The sequence below is a fragment of the Dipteris shenzhenensis genome, chromosome 27 (genome assembly GCF_047967505.1).
Source record: "Dipteris shenzhenensis isolate YYH24624 ecotype China chromosome 27, Dip_SZ_1.0, whole genome shotgun sequence".
In the NCBI taxonomy this organism is placed as follows: domain Eukaryota; kingdom Viridiplantae; phylum Streptophyta; class Polypodiopsida; order Gleicheniales; family Dipteridaceae; genus Dipteris; species Dipteris shenzhenensis.
This window is the reverse complement of record NC_141622.1, coordinates 10982345-11000308: the sequence shown is the minus strand read 5'-3', so window position 1 is coordinate 11000308 and position 17964 is coordinate 10982345. Positions and strand designations below refer to the sequence as shown.

General features: G+C 48.8%; 1 protein-coding gene across 3 annotated transcripts in view; it reads right to left on the bottom strand.

Annotated features, from left to right (window-relative positions):
- The window catches only part of LOC147883849 (mitochondrial dicarboxylate/tricarboxylate transporter DTC-like), a 103385-nt gene that overhangs the window by 59184 nt on the left and 26237 nt on the right, over positions 1-17964 (bottom strand). For all 3 annotated transcript variants that reach the window (XM_087398740.1, XM_087398742.1, XM_087398741.1), the window contains exons 3-4: positions 2502-2563; positions 2033-2394 (exon numbers count right to left, since the gene is read on the bottom strand). In XM_087398740.1, the coding sequence (XP_087254866.1) occupies positions 2033-2394; positions 2502-2563 (424 nt within the window). The remainder of the gene's footprint in view (positions 1-2032; positions 2395-2501; positions 2564-17964) is intronic.

The window sequence follows — 17964 nt, the reverse complement described above, 5'->3', positions numbered from 1 at the left end:
AGCTTGATGTATTTTGGAATTCTCTACCCTGGGTAGTTCCCCTAAAATGATATGTATTGAGTGTTTGGTTTTCATTGAGTCTAAAGGTCCTATGCCTTGGATAGTCCTCCTAAAAAGATGTATTGGTTTTTCTATTTTGGTGTGTGGCTTCCTAACATGTCCTGCTATGAAGCCAAAGGGGGGATGTACTGTGGGAGCCATGTATTGGATTTGATAGGTTTAGAGGGGGATGTACTGTGGGAGCCATGTATTGGCTTTGATAGGGCCCGTTATCAGGCCTAGCCAACTTCCAGGATGTTGGTGTATTCCTAGACTTATGAGCTGGTCATGTAGCCATGCTATAACGTGAGCCTCTGAGCATGTTGAGTCTCAAGCCATGAGAGTGCTTGGATCAACCTCTAAACATGCTCAGATTTTAGCCTCTGAGTTACGTGGGGTGCACAGTTTGATGATTGTCATTGTCATGTTTTGGTCTTGATTCAATTCCAATAGTCTCTCATCTTGCCTTCAACGGGGGGTGTTGGAATATGAAGCCAAAGTGAGTCTAAAATGAGTGTTCTAGGTGTGTTTTATAGTCTAGTGAGTCCTAGACATGCCACGTGTCATATTGGGAGTCATCCCATATACACTATGGCTTTCTAGAGTCTAGTGTCACACTATATAGTGTTGTACTTGTCTATTGTCTATCACATCAGTCAACATCAAGCTCTTTGGTATCATGTGAGTACTCGTCCATTGCTTTCATTTTCTTTCCATTTCCATTATGCTTGTTATCTTTCCTTTCCATTCCTAGTGTTAGCTTGCTTCTCTTCCTACCACTATGATCTTTCAAAAAAGTGCATGTGTATATGTATGTGTATCTCTCTCTGTATGTGTGTGTGTGTGTGTGTGTACATAAATACATATCCGTCAGCATCTAACCTTGCATCAAATGTCTCTTAGAAAGGTTAGTTGCAGTAGGGTGACTAGATGCACCCACTAACTATGGAAGGACATTGGGAAAAGACCATCCTCCCCAGTGCATTTCTGCAGCGGGAGGGCCTTGAGGGCTTCAAGAAGCTCCTTATCAATGAAAGGGGTATCTATCTAGCTCATCATATGCGGGAAAAACACTGAGGGGATGTGGGATAACACCTCCTCCCTAGCTGCCCTCACCTGCGCAGTCTCCTCTGCCTGAAGGAGCTGGTGGTAGAAAAAGGTGGTGGTCATCTAGACACCCTTAAATTAGACCCTATGCACTAACCTCATATATGCACGCCTCCGAAAATAGCAACAACATGTTGCTCCATACTATTGAATACCAAATATCCAATGGTAATAGGAATCTATTGATATGAGACAAACATTGCTTTTAAGTGTCTCCATCAAAACAAATTTAACAATGTAGTTGAATAAAATTGAGAAAAACTGAAAGTGTCTTCCAAAAAGCTAATCACTTTCTTCTCTCTCAAGGATAATAGAAATATGTTACTCCTTTTGAAAAGCGACAAACATCCAAGAAAGAATGTGGCATTAAAGGACAGAACAGTATGAACCATTCGTATCATGCCTGGAGTCAACAAAAAATGATATGCAAAACTACACGTGTAGATAAATACAATATTTCTGTTGTCATAGACATGATTTCCAGAAATAAAATAGAAGAAATACCAAAAAGGATGTAAGGCAAATGGTGTTCACAAAGTTCAAGTTTCCTCTAAGAATCTTTGTAAAAAAACGTTCAGTCTATTGTCCCTGTAAAGCATCAGTTCAAGAAAATCCATGCCCACACGAGTACATCACGAGGGGAGTTCTCAAAACGAGCTCAACCCACACAAACAAGATGCATCAATTTAGAGGGTCAAGAAGGGCAGAGCTTGATCCTATGAATGCAAATGTAAAACCAGTGTGAATCTAAAAACAAGGGCGGCGGAGCCTGAACCTATGTGATGTACATGTAAAACCAGTGTAAAGCCGCGTCATGCTCAGAAAACTATTAAAAGATCAGAATTCACGCTCAACTTATTATGGAGAAACCTAGTGTGTCACTTACCAATTAGTGTGGTGGCCTCTGAGAGATTCAATTTGTCCCTAAAGAATTCAACACTCTGATCATAAGAAGCAAGCATGCCCATGTTTAAGGACATTGCTCGTACAACTGTGGGCCCAGCTCCCTTCCAAAGTGCCAACGTTCCCTCCTCCCTAGCAATCCTTACAAGTGCATCAATAACGTTTTTGTAATTTCTCCTTTGACTAGGTGGCAAAGTATTATCAGCTTGCATCCTCACAAGTGCCAAATCGGCTGGATTTCCAACACATGCACCGATTGCTCCAGCTGTAAGACCACATAAAGCATTTTGATAGAGGGGAAGTGGCTTTCCTTCATTTGCTTGTGTGGCCTTTTTTGTCAATATCCTGCAATATTCAGTATTGTTGAATTCAGTTTCCCAGAGTTAAGAATCTGAAGTTTTTACATGTTCCCGTTTATTCTCATTCGAAAAGTAAAACAAGGAGGCTACTACCTGAAGGATCCAAGACGAGCAGTGGTGTATGTGGCCTGCCTCAACAGTCCTGCAGACAGCCCCTGCTCATAGGACAACAGAAATCCGTAAAAAGTTTATGCTTATTGATTTTGCTGGAGTAAATATCTGCCTGCTCTACTATAAAAGTCCACAATTCAGGGCTGCTCACTCCTCGGTCGACTCTCCATGGGAGATGCTAGGTAGCATTGCAGCATGGCACATTTGGAGAGCCAGGTGCACTGAGGCTTTGGAGGGTTCTCAGGTTCACCCTTCTCAGATCTTGGCCAGTACTTGGACAGATACGATACACACTCTAATGGCCATTTGGGCGACCATGCAAGGATCATCTCGAGCAGCCTCCTCCAGGAGAGTTACTTTTCTCAGAGATTGGAGAGCCTCTCCCTTCTTTGCTGAGACTTCTACAGGGTTGAGATGGCATTTTCAGCCTCAGCCTTGGTTTCTTTCTACCTCATTCCTCTGAGGTGTTTTTATTACATGCTTAGCATGGTGTATTTCCGCACAGAGCTTGCTCTAGCGGGTTTCTTTCTTAATAGAAGTCTCTTTTATGGGGAAAAAAAAAAAAGTCCACAATTCAGAACTAGATTAACTGACGGACAGAAAAATATTTCTTAACAAAAACTCACCTCGTTCAAAACTTTCTCGTAAGGCTGCTTTTAAGAAGGGATAGTAAAAGGAAAAAGAATCAATGCCCTGTCAAGTCCCCGACTGATTCTCTATTCTTCTCTCTTTTTTTAAAGAAACAGACTTCTATCGATTAGAGGGGGGTGAGAAAAAGAATATGTGGTCCCAGTCCCTCATGATAGATTCTCTCCAGCCTGAGCAGCACGAAATCCCGCTCCAGGTGGCCATAAGATTGTGGATGATGTCATGCCACATCATGCAAAGGGACAGGAAAGTGTAAGTCTAAGTGCCCTCACCCTCAATTGTATCTATACATTTTATTGTCAAACATTCCATGCTATGAGACTACCTAATCTCCCATGCCGAATCTATGAAGAAGGAATGGCACCTAACGATGGAAAGTCATACCCAGTCCAAGTGAGTGGCCCAGGGGGTCCCTCCTCGAACCAAAAGCTCATTGCCCAAATCTGATCCCCCATAAAACACATGCAGGCCTTGATGATGAAAGTACCTCGCCTCATTTTGCCAAGCAAGCATGTAATGCAATGGCATATCCTTTGGGTCTCGTTGGAACTCCATAAGCAATGCTGAGTGCACTCTATCATTGCAAAGCATCTTGGGCACCAGGTTTCTATAATAAAACCTCTCTCTAAAGGTTAATAAGAAGACCACCAAGCTAGAAGAGACAAAAGAGCATAGAGATTGGTCTCTTGTGCAATCTCCAAAGGCATCTCCAAAAATGGGTCCGCAAGGGAGGGGTGATACCAAACCTCACCTAGTGTGTTCTTTTTTTCTTTTTTTTCCCAAGAAAGAGACTTCTATTAAGTAAGAGAAAAAACCCGCGAGAGCAAGCTCAAAGCGGAATACATCATGAAATCGTGAGGATAAATAAAACCCCCTCAAAGTGAGGTGGAAAACAACCAAGGCTAAGGCTGAAAGTGCCACCTCAATCCTGTAGGAGTTTCAAAGAAGAAAGGAGAATCCTTCCATTCCCCGAAAAAAGAAGCCCTCCTAGCTGCATGGGAGTCTCCCTGCATACTCATCCATACGGCCATCAAGGTATGTATGGTGTCTGTCCAGATATCTGTCCAGATACTAGCCAATGTGTGCGAGGGATGAACCTGAGTATCCTCCAAAGCCTCTGTGCATCTAACTCTCCAGATATGCCATGATGCTATGCTCGCTAGAATCTCCCAAGAGGTATCTACAAAGGCATGTACAGCTGCAAAAGGAAGGTGTGGTACCACATCTAACGAATAGGACTCAATCTGATGACGTCGAATCGAAATGGCCCAAGAGGAGTCAAGTCTCTCATAGAATACTTGAGGTCCTGTAAGAGAAAGCCAAGCCACTGAGCCACTGAGTCCCATGTCATAAAGAATGGGGAGTGGGCAAAGTGGCTGAAAATCTTGGCTACCCCCATCCAAATCATTCTCACCTGTCTGCAATTCCATAAGCAATGGGCAACGAGGGCAAGTAGGGTCGGCTCCGAACCTGGATCTCCAAAGGTTCACTGCAATCCCACCATGGATAGAAAGCCAAAAGAAGAGAGTGATCTTTCTATTCCTATAGGATTTCCAGAGTAGCACCTCTGCAGATCTGCAGTGATATCAAATGTCTCCCAATGAGGAGCTCCGGAAGGTCTCCAACCTCTACTACTGAGTTGAAATCTCCTGGTATTACTGACCGTGTAATAAAAGAAGGGGATGCTCTTCTCTCGATGCCCTGGGTCAATCCACTCCCACTCTCCAGGGTCCCACTGCAAATACCTAATGGGAACTCCCCCGTAGAGCCAAAGCCTCCAAGATCCGGTGGAGAGTAGCTGGGGGTCTGGGTCGAGGAACCACTCTGAACCTGATCCCTGTACCAAAAGACCTACAACCCTGATAGGCTGAAAAGTAGACTCAAGCAAGATGTCCTTTGTGGACCTAAGCCATCTGCCACCATCCTGCATACTAAAAACTAAAGCATCCTCGTGTGCATCTCAAAAGACCAACACCTGAAGTTGAACACCGCCTCTCGTAAAAGTACCTGCCCAAGTGAAGCAAGTGAGTGGCATACCATCTGTGTCTACCCAATCCGCTGGAAGGACTGCCTCAATCTGCAAGATCCTCCATGCACTCCCTCTGAGATGTCCTGGCAACTGAGATTTGGTCTCCTCTGGAAGCTTGCGGAAAGCTTTCCAAGACCCCAAAGATGATGCGGGTTCCCTCTCCTACCTGGACCATTGCATGTAGAGTGAGGCACCAAGTGGTCTACCATGATCATCCAATATACGTCATTCCACATGATCGGTTGCCTATCAATCTCTTCACGAGAGGAAGGAGGAATCCTCCAAAGAGTGCTTCTGAAACTAGCCCATGCTTTCAGAATGGAAACCATAAGAGGGGACGAAGGTGATCTAAGGTGTGCTGTGGTGAAGATCCACCTAATACTGCTCATCCAATCTCCTCCTGAAGAAGGTGTGCACGTTTGTATGCTGCTAAAAAGAAATGGCTTCCACGGTTCCTGCCCTGGCATAAGTCCCCGCACCACTGTCATGCAGAGTAAAGCTTTGCACTATAAATCTGGATAAATAATATTGAGACCCCCTTCCTGTGTAGGGAGGATGAGGGTCTCCCAAGCAACTCTGGCTAAAACATCTGCTGTGCTATCAAGCCCACTCTAAAGAAAATTTTTTATCAGTCTCTTGAGTTGAGTGATGCAATCCCTAGAACGGCACCATCATGAACAAACAAACCAGGCTGTGGCCAAGAGGACCTGGTTGACCACCACAACTCTAGAGGCAAGATCCAGCTTGGCTGAGCTCCAAAAAAGGAGCTTCCTTCTGATGCTCTCCAACACGGGAGCAAACTGCTGCGTGGAAGAAATATCCAAGCTGACCTGGCAGCCCAAATACCTAACAGGCACACCCCTCTGAACCCAAGTGAATCCTATGTCAAGCCCCCAAACTGGAGTGTCCTCATCATTGATCCAAAAGCCATTGGATTTACGCCAATTTATCTGTGCCCTTGACGCCAAGCAAAATAAATCCAATGCTGTTCTTAAAGAAGTGAGCGTCTGTAGAGTGGCATCCAAGTAAACTGCTGTGTCATCTGCCAACTCAGTGTCAAGTAGCTCCTCTTCCCTTTTGATGGGAAGTCTCAGACCAAAGATGTCAGCTTGAGATCTAACACAGATACTCATAGCTTCGACCACGAACAAAAAAAGAAAAGGAACAAGGGTGCATCCCTTACGGACTGATCTGGAAATCTGAAATCTCTCACCCCTTACCCCACCAATAAGTACTTGGCTGTGGGCTGATCGGTACAAAGAGGAAACACCTCTGATCCAAGCATCAGTAAAGCCAAAACGTTGAAGGGAGCCCTCCAAAAAACCCCAATCTACTCTGTCATAAGCTTTCTCAGAATCCAAGAGTAGAATGGCTAGATTCTGGCCGCTCTACATGGCCCAATCCTAAGCTTTCCAGAAAGAGAAAATGTTATAAAAAATGCTTCTGCCATGCACAAATCCCGTTTGAGTGTCATGAATAAGATCTAGGAGAAGGCGCTGCCATTGGAGTCTGATTGCCTTGGCGAGAATCTTGTAACAAGTCCCCAGAAGTGTGATAGGCCCCCACTGGGACACTAGATTTCTACAACCTCCTTTCGAGATAAGGTGGATGAATTCCTCTGTGAGCGATCCGAGCATCTCGCCAAAGTCCCAAATGCCCTGCAGGGCTGATGTAATGTAGTCTCCAATCATATCCCAAAATGCAATGAAAAAGAAGGGGTGAGGCCATCTGAACCTGGGCACTTGCACTTGTGAAGGGCTGAAAGTGCAGTCCTGAACTCTGTGTTGGTGAAAGGTGCATCAAGCAAAACGTGCATATCCAACAAAGGGATGCTCTGCCAAATAACCTGTCTAGCATCCTCTCTATCCCGTGTGTCATGATCAACAGTAAGAAGGGCGGCATAACAATCTGAAGCTATGCGCATGACATCATCTGGATCTGTCTATAAAACCCCATGTGAGTCAATAAGCTGGGATACACTCTCTCTACTATGTCTAGGGCCAAGAGTGAAGAAAAAGTGTTTATTGACTCTGCCACCCATATGAATCCAGAAGGACTCCCGTGCATGAAAGGCATACTCTGCTGTCTAATCAAGCAATATTTGCTGATGAGCCCTTGCTGCAACAAGGCGCTCCTGAATCCAAGCATCTGAAGGCCATTTCTGCTCTTCCCTCTGCAAAGCTGCCAACTGCTGGCGAACACCAATCTCACATCTGAGAATATCTCGTCTCCTGGTACAAGTAACTGAGAGGTAGAAGTCGATAATACCAAAAAGGGCAGCAGCTACATGTGATGGAAATGGCTGCCCACCCTGGACACAAGAAACCCATATCTGCCTGGCTGCCTCTGTAAGGTCCTCCTCTATGTACAAGGCATCTGGAATCTTGATGTTGGGAGACCGGCCTCTCAAGTGAGGCTCTAAGATAGCTAGCACGACACGAAGGTGGTCTGAAGTGGAAACCCCAGTAGCAATGCATACCGATCCACCTCTGTCTAGTGCCCAATCATCTACATAGAATCTCTCAATGCGTGCATTAATAGGCATCTGTTGCCTCCTGTTCGACCAAGAGAATAGAAGGGACCGTGGCTGAATAAGAAATGCATCGTCCAAACAAGTATCTCTGCCACAGTAGTGAAAAAGGAAGGCATCCCAAGCTTCTCTCTCCAAAGAGTGAAGTCCTCCTTCTCTACCCCCTTTTTTGTCTGGCGGTAACTCAACCATGTTAAAGTCACCTCCAATCACCCATGAATCCGCAATGGGGGCCCAGGAGAGCAAATCCTTCCACATCATGACACGTTCGCCTCTAATGTTGGAGGCATATAGGTTAAGGAAACCAACCTCACACCCTCCAATCAAGAGAATAATCCACTGAGCCCTAGAGGGAATAATGACTCCGTGTAAGATCCCATAGAAGATGCAGGTCCCCTCTCCCACCTAGACCACTGCATGTAGAGTGAGGCACCCAGTGGTCTGCCATGATCATCTAAAATACTGTCATTCCACATGATGGGTTGCCTATCAATCTCTTCCTGAGAGGAAGGAGGAATCCTCCGAAGAGTGCTTCTGAAACTGGCCCAAGCTTTCAGAATGGCAACCATGAGAGGGGACGAAGGTGATCTGAGGTGTGCTGTGGTGAAGATCCATCTAACACTGCTCATCCAGTCTCCTCCTGAAGAAGGTGTGCACCTCTGTATGCTGCTGATAAGAAAGTCCTTCCACGGTTCCTGCCCTGGCATAAGTCCCCGCACCACCATCTTGCAAAGTAAAGCTCTGCACTGTAAATCAGGATCAATAATATTGAGACCCCCTTCCTGTGTAGGGAGGATGAGGGTCTCCCAAGCCACCCTGGCTAAGGCATCTACTGTGCCATCAAGCCCCCACTCCAGAGAAAGTTTCTGATCGGTCTTCTGAGCTGAATGATGCAGTCCCTAGAACGGCACCAACATGAACAAAAAAACCAGGCTGTGGCCAAGAGGACCTGGTTGACCACCACAACTCTAGAGGCAAGATCCAGCTTGGCTGAGCTCCAAAAAAGAAGATTCCTTCTGATGCTCTCCAAAACGGGAGCAAACTGCTGCGTGGTAGAAATATCCAAGCCGACCTGGCAGCCCAAATACCTGATAGGCTCACCCCTTTGAACCCAATTGAATCCTATGTCAAGCCCCCAAACTGGAGTGTCCTCATCACTGATCCAAAAGCCATTGGATTTATGCCAATTTATACGCGCCCCTGCCGCCAAGCAAAATAAATCCAATGCTGTCCTGAAAGAAGTGAGCGTTTGTGGGGTGGCATCCAAGTAAACTGCTGTGTCATCTGCCAACTCACTGTCAAGTAGCTCCTCTTCCCTTCTGATGGAAAGTCTCAGCCCAAAGATGTCAGCTTGAGATCTAACATAGATACTCAGAGCTTCGGCCACGAACAAAAAAAGGAAAGGAGCAAGGGGGCATCCCTGACGGACTGAGCTCGAAATCTGAAATCTCTCACCCCTTACCCCACCAATAAGTACCTGGCTGTGGGCTGATCTGTACAAAGAGGAAACACCTCTGATCCAAGCATCAGTAAAGCCAAAGCATAGAAGGGTGCCCTCCAAAAAACCCCAATCTACTCTGTCATAAGCTTTTTCGAAATCCAAAAGTAGAATGGCAAGATTCTGGCCACTCTGCATGGCCCACTCTGAAGCTTCCCAGAAAGAAAAAATGTTATCAAAAATGCTTCTGCCATGCACAAATCCCGTCTGAGTGTCATGAATGAGATCAGCGAGAAGTGGCTGCAATCGGAGGCTGATAGCCTTGGCCAGAATCTTGTAACAAGTCCCCAGAAGTGTGATAGGCCTCCACTGGGACAATAAATTTCTGCTACCTCCTTTTGGGATAAGGTGGATGAGACCCTCCGTAAGGGACCCAGGCATCTCGCCAAAGTTCCAAATGGCCTGCAGGGCTGAAGTAATATAGTCTCCAATCATATCCCAAAATGCAATGAAAAAAGACGGGGTGAGGCCATCTGAACCTGGGCACTTGCCCTTGTGAAGGGCTGAAAGTGCAGTCCTGAACTCTATGTTGGTGAAAGGTGCGTCGAGTAGAACATGCATACCCGGATTCACCAACACAGGGATGTTCTGCCAATTAGCCTGTCTAGCATCCTCTCTATCATGTGTCTCAGGATCAGCAGTAAGAAGGGTGGCATAGAAATCTGAAGCTATGCGTAAGACATCATCAGGCTCTGTTTGTAAAACCCCATGTGAGTCAATAAGCTGGGATACACTCTCTCTACTATGTCTAGGGCCAAGAGTAGAGAAAAAATGCATATCGATCCACCTCTGTCTAGTGCCCAGTCATCTACATAGAATCTGTCAATGCGTGCATGAATAGGCATCTGCTGCCTCCTGTTCGACCAAGAGAACAGGAGGGACTGTGGCTGAATAAGAAAGGCATCATCACACCAAGTATCTCTGCCACAGAAGTGAAAAAGGAAGGCATCCCAAGCTGCTCTCTCCAAAGAGTGAAGTCCGCCTTCTCTACCCCCTTTTTTGTCTGACGGTAACTCGACCATGTTAAAGTCACCTCCAATCACCCATGAATCCACAATGGGGGCCCAGGAGAGCAAAGTCTTCCACATAAGGACACGTTCCCCTCTAATGTTGGAGGCATACAGGTTAAGGAAACCAACCTTACGCCCTCCAATCAAAAGAATAATCCACTGAGCTCTAGAGGGAATAATGACTCCATGCCCAATAACTAAGGGGAGAACCGACTACGAAACTGAAATAGAGGTGCCCCCCCTGGTGCCCAAGGCAGGCGACCAAAAAGTATGGCCAGAAAGCAACTTGCCTGACTTGGCACAATCTCTAGAATCCAGCTTGTGCTCTTGAATAAATAATATGTCGACCATGCAAAGCATATCCGATAATGACAAAACTTTGCACACACCTCAACATAATTGAAACAGACTTGGGACCTGTACCACCACCAATCTGAGGAGGACCGCCATGCGAAGGTCGAGGAGCAGGTGCTGGACCTATTCCACCCCTCTGTCGAGGCCGAGGAGCAAGTGCTGGACCTATACCACCCCCCTGTCCCCCCTGTCGAGGCCATGGGGGGGTAACTGTACCAAAGGGCTTCTTGGGCCTTTTCTTCTTCTTGGGGCAATCCCTGGCAAAGTGTCCAATGGTCTTGCAAATCCTGCACTGGTCCTGTCTGCCTGAAATCTCTACTCTCTGGTGAAAAAAGGAACCATCCGGGCGCTGGTCAAAACATGATCCATCTTGAGGTTAGGATCCTTGCAAAGGACCCTAACTCTAGGTACCCCATCAGCCTTGGTTGCCTCTGCTGCAGTCAATGGCAACCCAGGGAGGGGTGGGATCTCAGCAACTGTGCCAAAATGCTCCCCAATAACAAAAAGAAGTCGATGGTAAACCTGGGGAAGCCCGGGGAATCTGATGAAGAGCGAAAAGATTTTCTTATCTGCCTCCACTGGGTCGAAACCAATATGAAAGGCTTCAAAGAAGATCTTCCTGTGTCCCAGGTGTAAAAACTCAGCCTTGAGCACAGTGCTTGCAGCCTCTGGAGTGTCAAAAACAACCTGGAAAAAACCTCGTCCCAGAAGACGAACATCTAACAATCGTGGAGTGAGGTCTGGGGGGAGAGCCGCAAGCATCCAGTCTCTGGCTTGGGATCTAGAGGGGTGAGACCCGCAGATGCGTGCTAGCAACGTGGTAGAGCATTCAATCTCTACATCCTTCTTGAGCTGCTGCAACTCGTCTTTAGAAAAGGTAATAGTTTTCGCGGCCGGTGGAGGTGGAGTAGGATTGGCTGACGGAGTATCCATCGCCCATCGAGGTGAGGAGGCCGACTCTAACAAATTAAGGGCTCCTTCTGCTCCAAAGAAAAGCTGCGGGAGAAAGGGGGGTAGAAAAAAGGGGAAGGAGGCGAGGAGGGAGCAGGGGTAAGGGGCGAGAAGGGGAGGGGTAAAGGGGAGAGGCTGAGAGGCTGAAGGGGAGAGGGGCAGGCTGAGAGGGAGGGAGGGGGCAGGCTAGGAATAGGAAAGGGAGAGGAAGGAGAAGCTGGAAGGGGGCGGGCTGGGAGTGAAGGGAAGGGGGAGGAGAGGGAGAGGAGGGGGCGGGCTGAGAGGCAGAGAGGGGACGGAGAGGCAGGGAGGGGGCGGGGGAGCAGGCAGGGAGGGGGCGGAGAGGCAGGGAGGGGGCGGGGGAGCAGGGGCAGAGGCTGAGAGGTAGAGAGGGGGCGGGGGAGCAGCAGGCAGGGAGGGGGCGGAGAGGCAGGGAGAGGGCGGGGGAGCAGGGGGCGGGCTGAGAGGAAGGGAGGGGGCGGAGAGGCAAAGAGGGGGCGGGGGAGCAGGCAGGGAGGGGGCGGAGGGGCAGGGAGGGGGCGAGGGAGCAGGCAGGGTGAGGGGGCGGGGGAGCAGGCTGTGAGGGGGAGGAGAGGAAGCGAGCAGGAAGGGGGCGGGCTGAAGGGGAGGAGGGGAAGGGAGGGAGCGGCTCAGGGAGAGGGAGGGGCTGAGGGCAAGGGAAAGAGGGAGAGACGGGCTGAGGGAGAGGGTGCAGCAAGGGAGCGGGGAGGAGCAGCAGCCAAGGCATTCTGAGCTTTACTTTGCAAGATGGTGGTGTGGGGACTTATGCCAGGCAGGAATCGTGGAAGGACTTTCTTATCAACAGCATATAGAGGTGCACACCTTCTTCAGGAGGAGACTGGATGATCAGTGTTAGGTGGATCTTCACCACAGTACACCTTAGATCACCTTCGTTCCCTCTCATGGTTGCCATTCTAAAAGCTTGGGCCAGTTTCAGAAGCACTCTTCGGAGGATTCCTCCTTCCTCTCAGGAAGAGATTGATAGGCAACCCATCATGTGGAATGACAGTATTTTAGATGATCATGGCAGACCACTGGGTGCCTCACTCTACATGCAATGGTCCAAGTGGGAGAGGGAACCTGCATCTTCTATGGGGTCTTGGAAAGCTTTCCGCAGGCTTCCAGAGGAGACCAAATCAAGGTTGACAGGACATCTCAGAGGGAGTGCAGGGAGGATCTTGCAGATTGAGGCAGCCCTTCCAGAGGTTTGGGTAGACACAGATGATATGCCACTCACTTCCTCCACTTGGGCAGGTACTTTTTCGAGAGGCGGTGTTCCGCTTCAGGTTTTGGCCTTTCAAGATGCACAGGAGGATGCTTTGGTTTTTAGTGTCCAGGATGGTGGTAGATTGCTCAGGTCCATAGAGGACATCTTGCTTGAGTCTGCTTTTCAGCCTATCAAGGTTGTAGGTCTTTTGGTGCAAGGATCAGATTCAAAGTGGTTCCTAGACCCAGACCCCCGGCTACTCTCCACCGGGTCTTGGAGGCTCTGGCTCTATGGGGGAGTTCCCATCAGGTATTTGCAGTGGGACCCCGGAGAGTGGGAGTGGATTGACGCAGGGCATCGAGAGAAGAGCATCCCCTTCTTTCGTTACACGGTCAGTAATGCCAGGAGATATCAGCTCAGTAGTAGAGGTTGGAGACCTTCCAGAGTTCCTCATTGGGAGACTTTTGATATCACTGCGGATCTGCAGAGGTGCTTCTGGAGGAGACTCTAGAAATCCCGCAGGAATAGAAAGATCACTATCTTCTTTTGGCTTTCTATCCATGGTGGGATTGCAGTGAACCTTTGGAGGTCCAGGTTCGGAGCCGACCCTACTTGCCCTCGATGCCTTTCTGCTTCGGAGACTTTTCAGCATTGCTTATGGGATTGCAGACAGGCAAGGATGATTTGGATCGGGGTAGCCAGGATTTTCAGTCACTTTGCCCACTCCCCATTTTTTATGACATGGGGCTCAGTGGCTTGGCTTTCTCTTATAGGACCTCAGGTTTTCTATGAGAGAGTTGACTCCTCTCGGGCCATTGCGGTTTGACGTCATCGGATTGAGTCCTGTTCGTTGGATGTGGTACCACACCTTCCTTTTACAGCTGTACATGCCTCTGTGGATACTTCTTGGGAGATTCTAGTGAGCATAGCTTCCTGGCATATCCGGAGAGCCAGATGCATAGAGGCTTTGGAGGGTACTCAGGTTCATCCCTCGCACACATTGGCTAGTATCTGGACAGACACCGTACGTACTTTGATGGCCGTATGGACGGGTATGCAAGGAGACTCCCATGCAGCCTCAGCTAGGAGGGCTTCTTTCTTCAGGGAATGGAAGGATTCTCCTTTTTTCACTAAGACTACTACAGGGTTGAGGTGGCACTTTCAGCCTCAGCCTTGGTTGTTTTCCACCTCACTCTGAGGGGGTTTTTTATTCATCTTTGTGATTTCATGATGTATTCCGCTTTGAGCTTCCTCTCGCGGGTTTTTTCTCTTACTTAATAGAAGTCTTTTTCTTGAAAAAAAAAAAAAAAGAACACGCTAGGAGAGAACTGCCCAGAGAAATACTGGAAGATCACTCTCGCTGCTGCTCCTCCCCGCTCCCTTGCTGCCCCGTCTCCTTCAGCCCCTCCCTCAGCCCCTCCCTCAGCCTCAGCCGCTCCCCCTCCCCCACCCTCAGCTCTCCCTTCCTCCCCCTTCTCTCCCTCTCAGCCTGCCCCCTCACCTCTCAGTCCGCTGCCTTTTCCCCTCCTCTCCCTCTCAGCCTACTCAAAGAACACACTAGGAGAGAACTGCCCAGAAAAATACTGGAAGATCACTCTCGCTGCTGCTCCTCCCTGCTCCCTTGCTGCCCCCTCTCCTTCAGCCCCTCCCTCAGCCGCTCCCCCTCCCCCGCCCTCAGCCTCTCCCTTCCTCCCCCTTCTCTCCCTCTCAGCCCGCCCCCTCACCTCTGAGCCCGCTGCCCCTTCCCCTCCTCTCCCTCTCAGCCCACCCCCTCCCCTCTCAGCCCGCCGCTCCTCCCTGCCCTGCTCCCCCGCTCCCTCTACCTTGCTCCCCCGCTCCCTCTTCCCTACTCCCTTGCTCCCTCTACCCCGCTCCCCGCTCCCCCGTCTCTACCCTTCCCCCCGCCTCTTCCCTCCCCCTACGCTTCTTCCACCTCTACCCCTTCCCCCTGCCTCTACCCTCCCCCTACCCTTCTACTGCCTCTACCCCTTCCCCCCGCCTCTACTGACACATCCCAGCGCTCCCGAAACCTCTGATCTGCAAAACCAAACACGCACAACTTGAGAAACTGAGCAGGCTGCTCACCACCCAACCATGACATCTATGGAATGTGATCCCGAATCAGGAGATGTCCCCTCTGAGCCACGAGCTGAGCTACTGGCACGAACTCCCAATCAGATCCAAACCAGCCTGGTGTCCCATACTACCAGGTGGCGCTATGAAGCCTGGGATCTGCCACTGGGCCTTGGGCTACGCTAAGATGCAGGCGCGCGTCCGCGACTCAATCCAAGAACAGACCTAGCACTTGGGAACGAAACTTGCTCCCATTGGCACACTGAGAACTGAACCCCCTGGGCCCCTTTTATAGACTTGGGCCCCAGCGCCAAAAATAGCGAAGACCTATAAATGGTTCGTACCCTTGCCACTCAACCCGAGAATCAAGCGTGCCTTGCTCTAAGCCTCCCCAGGCTACCTGAGCTAGTCTTGTGTACCCAGTACACGTCAGATACCAATCCGTGCACATGACATACTCCCCTCCTCTAAGAACTCACTCCTGAGTTCGCTAGAAAACTCGGAAATGTTCTCTGGAGGTTTTGTAATGTCTCCCATGTTGCATCCTCCTCAACACAATCCTTCCACTTGATCTTGTATTCCGTGATAGATCGATTCCGAATCTGTCTGTCACGAAATTCAAGAATACACTCAGGTTCGTGTGGAATAAAAGTCAAATCTGTAACTTCTATTATCTCGTGAGGAGAAAAAGTTGATCATCCGCACCCAAGACTTCTTTCAGTCTACTAACATGAAAGACTGGATGGACTTTAACATCAGGAGGCAATTCTAGTCGATATGCAACTGGTCCAATTCTTTTAATGACCTTGAATGGACCACAGTGAAGGGATAATTTCGGAACCAAACCAGTACTTAGGCTCTTGGATTCCTTGGGAATTCGCAAATATACCATCGTTCCTTCAGAGAACTCTCTAGGTGAACGATGTCTATTAGCATAAAATCTGTCCCGATCTTGGGCACTTCTAATAGACTCCTTGGCAAACTGCAACATTTCCTGCATGTCTAGCAAGTTCTTAGCAGCATCATTTTGAATTCCTTTTAATCCAACCATAACTGGTGACTTAGGTTGAAACCCATACATAAGCATAAAAGGACTGTAACCAGTACTCGAATGCTTTGCATTGTTATAAGCAAATTCTATCATAGGTAGATAATCTTTCCATGAAGGCTGTCTCTTAGATACATATGCCCGAAGCATATCTTCAACCAATTGGTTAACCTTCTCTGTACTGCCATCGGATTGTGCATGATCTGAGGAACTCATACTTAGAGTAGTTTCTAACTTCTTTTTTTTTTTCCATGAAAAAGACTTCTATTAAGTAAGAACAAAAACCCGCGAGAGCAAGCTCAAAGCGGAATACATCATGAAATCATGAGGATAAATAAAAAAACCCCTCAGAGTGAGGTGGAAAGAAGCCAAGGCTGAGGCTGAAAGTGCCATCTCAACCCTGTAGTAGATTCAGAGAAGAAAGGATAATCCTTCCATTCCCTGAAGAAAGAAGCCCTCCTAGCTGAGGCTGCACGGGAGTCCCCCTGCATACCCGTCCATACGGCCATCAGAGTGTGTACGATGTCTGTCCAGATACTAGCCAATGTGTGCGAGGGATGAACCTGAGTACCCTCCATAGCCTCTGTGCATCTGGCTCTCCAGATATGCCAGGCTGCTATGCTCGCTAGAATCTCCCAAGAAGTATCCACAGAGGCATGTACAACTGTAAAAGGACGGTGTGGTACCACATCCAACGAACAGAACTCAACCCGATGACGTCGAACCGAAATGGCCCGAGAGGAGTCAACTCCCTCAAAGAAAACCTGAGGTCCTGTAAGAGAAAGCCAAGCCACCGAGCCCCAAGTCATAAAAAGTGGGGAATGGGCAAAGTGACTGAAGATCCTGGCTATCCCCATCCAAATCAATCTCGCCTGTCTGCAATCCCATAAGCAATGCTGAATAGACTCCGAAGCAGAAAGGCAACGAGGGCAAGTAGGGTTGGCTCCGAATCTGGACCTCCAAAGGTTCACTGCAATCCCTTCATGGATAGAAAGCCAAAAGAAGATAGTGATCTTTCTATTCCTGTGGGATTTCCAGAGCCTCCTTCAGAAGTACCTCTGCTGATCCGCAGTAATACCAAAAGTCTCCCAATGAGGAACTCTGGAGGGTCTCCAACCTCTACTACTGAGCTGAAATCTCCTGGCATTACTGACCGTGTAACGAAAGAAGGGAATGCTCTTCTCTCGATGCCCCGCGACAATCCACTCCCACTCTCTGGGGTCCCACTGTAAATACCTGATGGGAACTCCTCCATAGAGCCAGAGCCTCCAAGACCCAGTGGAGAGTAGCTGGGGGTCAGGGTCTAAGAACCACTCTGAATCTGATCCCTGCATCAAAAGACCTACAACCCTGATAGGCTGAAAAGCAGACTCAAGCAAGATGTCCTCTGTGGACCTGAGCAATCTGCCACCATCCTGGACACTAAAAATTAAAGCATCCTCCTGTGCATCTCGGAAAGCTAAGACCTGAAGCGGAACCCCGCCTCTCGAGAAAGTACCTGCCCAAGTGGAGGAAGTGAGTGGCATATCATCTGTGTCTATCCAAGCCTCTGGAAGGGCTGCCTCAATCTGCAAGATCCTCCCTGCACTCCCTCTGAGATGTCCTGTCAACCTTGACTTGGTTTCCTCTGGAAGCCTACGGAAAGCTTTCCAAGATCCCAAAGAAGAAGCAGGTCCCCTCTCCCACCTGGCCCACTGCATGTAGAGTGAGGCACCCAGTGGCCTGCCAAGATCATCTAAAATACTGTCGTTCCACATGATGGGCTGCCTATCAATCTCTTCCCGGGAGGAAGGAGGAATCCTCCGAAGAGAGCTTCTGAAACTGGCCCAAGCTTTCAGAATGGCAACCATGAGAGGGGACGAAGGTGACCTGAGGTGTGCTGTGGTGAAGATCCTTCCCAGTCGCCCTCGCCCTCCTCCCAGCCAATCCGTCAATGTGGCTCTCTGGACTTTGCCCTTCTGTTTCGCCTTCCTCATTTCTCATAGCCCTCCATGCCCCGCTCTTGCTACACTCACAGACGGCGAGATCAAGCGTGTCTCTCCTCCAGCTTCCATACAGCGATACGAACGGCTCTCA